Source organism: Quercus robur, chromosome 9, assembly GCF_932294415.1.
Source record: "Quercus robur chromosome 9, dhQueRobu3.1, whole genome shotgun sequence".
Lineage (NCBI taxonomy): Eukaryota > Viridiplantae > Streptophyta > Magnoliopsida > Fagales > Fagaceae > Quercus > Quercus robur.
Genome location: NC_065542.1, coordinates 35,704,278 through 35,711,459, shown reverse-complemented (window position 1 = coordinate 35,711,459; position 7,182 = coordinate 35,704,278). Strand labels below are relative to the sequence as shown.

Sequence of the window (7,182 nt, the reverse complement as noted above, 5' to 3'; positions counted from 1 at the left end):
GGGTTGAGGATAAATAAAAAGACACAAACCAAGTTTTAAAAAAAAACAAAGTTGAGAATACACATGAAGAAAAAATATTTTCTCTTTCAATAAATGCAAACATGGCACTATGTGACCCATAAATAGTTGCATGAGTAGAGAAAATATTTGCACATTGATTATCCATCATATCTCTTAAGAAAAATATTTTCTACAATTCACACATAAAAAAGCATATACTAGAAAGTACATAGCTCAAAAATTAATTAATCAATTTTTTGATCAAGTTGAGTACCCAATGTAGCAAAATGTATGCATGTTATGTGTGAAAACAATGAGAGATATGACTGCAAAACTGCAAGGTGGATACAAAAAATCAATGCAATACATGTGAATCCTAAACATAAATGATGCATGGAAAAATCAAATTTTTGAAAAATAGAGCAATTTAATGTAGAAACTCCTCAAAGCACAATATTTCATGAATAAAATGCATGAGTATGAGATTAAAAGTTTTTCAAAAACACTAGAGTTTAACCTAGATCTTCCAAAAACAAGATTCTCAATCAATTTGACCTCAAGTCTCAATCATTAAAGATATTTTGCATCAAAATCCAGGAATATGTAATCTTGGATGACCATAACAAGATCACACACAATATAATGTACCAAGTTTAGCAAAGAGTAACTTTTGTAGTGTGTGCAACTAGCAAAAACTTGAGATACATGTGAGGTGATATGTGAATTGAAATCAAACACAAAGTCTACAAAATTCATCACATAGAATTTGAAAGAGACTATCACCAAAAGAGTTACATCATATAACTCCCACATCTCCTATAAAACAAGCTTGCAATCATGTAAGTTTCTTGATTTTATGCCTCATAATATACACACCAATTTTAATTATGTGATTTGGTATCAAACCTAATAGTACACACCAATTTTAAGTATTAAGCAATTAAACCGAGGCTACACCTTATGTTCTTTTTGTGCATGTGCTACACTTTCTCAAACACAAAATCTTATGATATGCACTAAGGTGTTCATGATTGGCTAGTAAACAGTGGTGAGATGGTTATTTATGCTTTTCTCAAAAGGTTCAAATCCGACAGTCAAAGACATGTGACTTCAAGATCAAGACAAAGTGATCAAAAACTATAAACATCTCCCACACAACATGCACTACAAAGTTTCAACTAGTAAAGTGCAATAAGTAAGCTCATCAAAACTAAACAAGGTATATAAACTTGTTATGTAAAGATAATATAACTAATCCTTGATTATAAATCCAAGATGTGAAATACAAAACACAAAAATCTTTTTGGTTTAAAAAAAATTTATGACCAAAAAGAAAAAACACACATTATGCTAAATGAACAGTGCAAATGCAATGCATGACAGTGCTTAACTAAGCTATAGAGGGTACACAAACAAGAAATATCAATTTCTTAATTAACCCTTGAGTACATGTACAAACTAGTACATACTCACATAAAATCAAAAATAGCTTAGTACTTATATAACACATACTATCCAAGTTTCTCCACAATGTCAAGCATGTTCTAAATCAAGAGAGAGATATCATAATTCATGTAATTCTCAAGAAAAATAAAACAAGACTCAAAATAAAATATTTTTGTCTTTTTGAAAATTTTTCAATGTTTTTGGATTTTTTTTTTATTTTAAAAAAAAACTAAAAAAAAACAACCAAAAACAAAAACAAAACATGTCCACAAACAATTGAAAGAATTAAATTAGGGACAAGTCAGCAACACTCACCTTAGAGAATCTTTTCTCACCCATCTAGCACGAGTCTTCGGCTTTGTAGGTGAAAATCCATGAGAAGTAGAGTGTATTTGAGGGATTACACCAATCTTTTGAGAAAGACTAAAATCCTGCAAATTCCTTTCACAAGCCAATAAGCATAAATTTTTCAAAATAATATGAAACAATTTATATGGACTTATGGCAAGAGAAATATCATCACAAATCCTAGATTGAAACATAGAATGCTTAAATTTCAATTTATGACAATTAGGACGAATGTGACCGGAGACACCACAAAAGTGACAAACAGGAACAAATTTAGGAACATCAGTATTCCCAACAACAAGTCTAGTCTCAGATTTTGGTTTTTGCCTCAACAAAGAACAATTTGGTCTAATATGACCAACAACACCACAAAGGTGACAAGAAGGCACAAAAACAGATTTATTGTACTCTCTAACAGTAGGTTTAGACTTAGGTTTAGAAACTTCAGCGTCTACATCAGAACTTTTATCTTTGTCTAACCTAGCAAAATAAGCATTTTCTTTATTATTCCTCTTAAAAGGAGGGATATAAACTTTTTCAGTTTTTGGCTTAAGAGAAGCAGAAACACTTCTGTTATCAATAGCAGGCTTGGTACAAGTCAAATTTTCAATTTTAGCTTTAGATTCAACTAACTCTTGTTCCAAACTTTTCATCTTCTCATCTTGAGAGAAAATTTGATTTCTCAAAAATTCATTCTTTTTATTAGATTCATCTAATCTAACAACCAATTCCTCTTTTTCAAGATTAGCCAATTTTAACTCTTCCTTGAATTTCTTAGCAATTTTCATAGATTTTAATAATTCCTTACGAAGAGTTTCACATGCATCAATAAAATCAACAAAAGCATGAGCTAAAACATGATCAGAAAGACACTTCAAATTATCCATGACAACAGGGGTCAAGGATCAGCTTTTAGATCAAAAGATCTAAAACAAAAGAGCAACCCGTTCTGATACCACTTGATAGTTTTTAGACCCCTTAAAACACAATTGGATTAACCTAGGTAATTTGCTAAGTTGTTACTTAGTCCAAATTCCAAGTCTAGGTTATCACAATCAAACAATCATATCATGCATAGCAGCGGAAAATAAATAAGACAATGATATGATCACCTAGGAAAACCAAACCGGTAAAAAACCTGGAGAGGATTTAACCTAGCTATCCTCAAGGTAAAAAGCAAATCCACTAGAAAGAATCGAAGTTCATACAATAAGACTTACAAGCCCCTCACGCTTGACTTCTTATTGCTACCAACCAGTAGAACTTACTGACACGACCACGTGCAAGCTCCGAATCCACGGACTCCTTTTTTCTTTGGCCTTTGCAAAACACAAACACCCCCGTTCGTGACTTCAAGACCACCCTTGAAGGTTTAGATCATCAACACCTTTGACGACAAGAGAAGGCAGCAACTTCTACAATACCAGATCTTGAGATTCTTCTAAGAATAGCACCGGTAGAAGACATAAGAGAGCTTTTTAAGAACAAAACCCTAAATACAAAAGAGGCACACTCTTTTCTCTCTGAAAAGCCATATAAAAACGTGCTTAGAGTTTCCTTTATATACTGGGAGAGGTAGATTAGAAACCCTAATCCTTAATGGGCTTGGACTACTGTTTGGGCTTAATTTAAAATTCTGCAGATATGACTTTCGATCGATCGAGCCTGTCTTTCGATCGATCGAACCAGACAGATTATGAAATCTTCTTCCTGCAGCTTGTATGTTCTTGAATATTGACTTGAATCACATTGAGCATTGTCTAATAAAACCTATAGACTCTAAGATCTATATTTAGACAAGTTTGTGTTCACGATTTGCCAATTGTTCTAAACATTTAGAACCTAACAATTTGTTTTGGTCAAGAGAAGAATATGAATTGCTTGCAACTAAGATAAGTTCCTATATCTTCTAAAAAAAAAGATAAGTTCCTATATATCTTGCTCTCTTTAAATATTTATAGATTTCTTCATATAATGTTACCTAAAACATTTATTGGAATGAGTTGTAATGTTATATATATATTAACTTGGGCATAGATGAATATATTTATTTAATATTGCCAAATTCACTTGCTTGTCCTAAGTTCTAACATATTTTTTCGAATTTATTTATATATACCTCATGGTTTAAATTACATACACATGAAAATACTCTTTTCTCATTAATTTGATCTTAATATATTGCTACACATCTTCTATGATGTTGATTGCCACATTTGTTAACATAAATTTAATTCCGAGTACATTAACTTCGGAATTGACAAATTTATATTCATTTAATAATGTTTAATATTCTTGTTTAGTCTTGCTAAACTAAACGTATTTCATTATCTCAATTTCATATGTCTCATAGCCTGACGTATATCCTCCCATTTATTTTATAGCTTAAATTATTTATACGTGAGAAAATTATTATTCACATTAGTCCATTATTTATATCACTCATTATATACATTGCCTAGAAGAAAACGCAACGGTAACAGCCAATGGGTAACCAATTAGCATGAATATCAAACTCAATTACTCCAAAAAAAAACCAGAGTCTAGCTACTAGCTTATCAAAACATGACGAGTGTTGAGACTATAAAAAAAAAAAACCCAAACAATATTCAATCACCAAAATGAGAATAAAACATACAAAACATTTTTCTCATGGTCCAAAGCATATTTAACAGTCGCACTCACCATATATAATAAATTATACAAAATCATAAACTTTTTTTTTTTGTTTGAGAAGCCAGATCAAAGACCTGGGAACTTTATTCCACAAAACAAAACTTAATGAACATCACACAGTAGCAACGGGGCAATATCAGCTGGCAAATCATTTAGCCAAACCTGAACCCCCCAAATTGACTTAGCTTTCTTAGAAAGCGCATCAGCCACAGCATTACAACTAAGATTAACATAAGCAAATTCAACGAATTGAAAAACATCAGAATGCATCCGAATATCGCCTAAAATATTGCCGAAACTAGCCATATCACCCGCACCATGAAGAAGAGCATTAATGATAACTGTAGAATCCCCTTCAAACACAACACGAGTGAGACCAAGCTCCAGTGCAAACTGAACAGCCTTCAAACAAGCTAAGGCTTCTAAATCCGCCACTGAGTGGGCCAAAGGAATGGACAAAGACAGGGCACCCACAGCCTCCCCACTATTGTTACGAACAATGACACCTAAACCCGCCAAACGTGAGGCACGAAACACCGTGGCATCAAAGTTTACCTTAAAACATTGAGGTTTAGGGGGGCGCCACTGTTGCATAGAAGGAGGACGGGGTGGAGCGGGCTCCTCTGTCTGGGCTTGAAGAAACTCTTGCAGGTAACTCCCTACTCTACTACAAACGCTTTAGACAGGAAGGGCTAGACGACCAAAGTGGATTGCATTACGTCTATTCCACAGGAACCACGCAATGGTAACAAAAATCTCAGCTCTGAACTCCTCACAGAAAAACAGGAACCTGGAAAGTAAATCATTGAAGGAGCTCGATTCTGCCGCCACGGATTGGTTGAACCAGTCCAACGTATTCCACACACCCGAAATAACTTCACAAGCCCAAAGTGCATGGATGGAGTCTTCAGGATGATCCTTGCATAGTGCACAGTTTGCATTTGGAAAATATTACACCGATGAAGGTTCACCATTGTTGGCAAGGCGTTATTGCATATTCGCCACACAAAGTGCTTTATTTTGTTAGGGACCCGTAGCTGCCAAATACCCTTCCAAAATTTTTTCTGAGCTTCCGGGTTTGAGCTACCTTCACTAAAAGATGAATCACAGGAAACTAGCATTTTGTAAGCACTACAAGTAGTGAACATACCAGACGACGTGAACGCCCATGTAATACGATCATCGAGACGTCGAATGCTCAAAGGAATTCCCAAGATAATCTCGGCTTCATGGGGCAAAAACAGTTGCTGCACAACCTCCGCTTTCCATGCTACTCTTTCTTGATCAATTAGAGAGGAAACTTTCACATCAGGAGCCAAAGATGGAAGGGGTAATAGGACTGAACAGTTAGTACTTCCAAGCAGCCACCTATCCTCCTTAATTCGCACAGCCTCCACTGTACCTATGCGCCAAACCATCCCTTTTCGAATTACATCCTTAGCACTGATAATGCTTTTCCAAGCATAAGACCCTGAGCTTGAATCTTGAGCTTCCAAGATAGAGCAATCCGGGAAGAAACGGGCCTTAAAAACTCTATGGCATAGAGAATCAGGATTATTAATCAATCGCCACACTTGTTTCGCCAATAAAGCATCATTGAGTTTTTCAATTTCTTTAAACCCCATCCCACCACCTTCTTTGGCTTCACATAAGTGCTCCCATTTCACCCAATGGGTTTTTCGATGCTCTCCACCATACCCCCACCAAAATTTGCGAATTAATCATTCCAGATCCTTAACAAGCCCCTTTGGAAGTTTAAAACAACTCATGGTATAAGTTGGTATTGCCTGAATTACTGACTTGATCAGAACTTCCCTATCCGCCTGAGACAAGAGTTTCTCTTTCCACCCTTGAATTTTTTTCCATACTCTTTCTTTAATATAGATAAAACTTTGTTTTTTTTCCCCTACCCACCAAAGCCAGCAAACCCAAATACTTCTCAAATTGGCGAATAGTTGGAACACCCAAGACCTGTTGAATCTGAACCCGAACCTTATGGGGGGTGTTAGAACTAAAAAAGATATTAGTTTTCTCACGATTAATCTTCTGACCTGTACCCCTCTCATAGATAGCTAGAATATCAAGAATTTTCTGACACTCAGCTTCTTTGGCATTGCAAAATAACACACTGTCATCTGCAAAAAATAAGTGTGATATTTTTAGGCTATTTCTACAGATAGCTACACCCCGAATATGCCCCTTAACTTCAGCTTTAGTCAATAAACTTTGCAAACCGATAGCACAGATTAGGAAGAGATAAGGCGACAAAGGGTCACCTTGCCAAAGGCCACGACTAGGTGTGATATTACCAATAGGTTGCCCATTGAGCAAAACAAAATAGGATACCGAACTAATGCAAGACATGATGAGACTGACCATACTTTCCCCAAGCCCGAGATTCCTCATAGCACGCTCCAAGAATTCCCATTCAACCCTATCATAAGCTTTGCTTATGTCCAGCTTAAGCACCATTTGACCCATTCTCCCATTTGTTTTCCTCTTAAGATAATGTAGAGTTTCAAAGGCCACAAGCACATTATCCGAAATAAGCCTACCCGACAAGAATGCACTTTGAGATTCCGGGATAGCACTAGCTAGGAATTTTTTCAAACGGTTCACTAGCACTTTGGAAATCAATTTTAGACCACATTACAAAGGCTAATACAATGGAAATCAGCAGCTTTCTTTGGGTGTTTTACTTTTGGGATCAAG

General features: G+C 35.4%; 1 protein-coding gene across 1 annotated transcript; it reads right to left on the bottom strand.

Moving 5' to 3' along the window:
* Positions 1-4,572: 4,572 nt before the first annotated feature.
* On the bottom strand, positions 4,573-6,951 carry LOC126701013 (uncharacterized). Its single transcript, XM_050399161.1, has 4 exons — positions 6,705-6,951; positions 6,385-6,605; positions 5,190-6,155; positions 4,573-5,025 (listed from the first exon to the last, which is right to left on the bottom strand). Exons 1-4 carry the CDS (start codon positions 6,949-6,951, stop codon positions 4,573-4,575), a joined length of 1,887 nt encoding a protein of 628 aa, XP_050255118.1.
* Between the last annotated feature and the right edge of the window lie 231 nt (positions 6,952-7,182).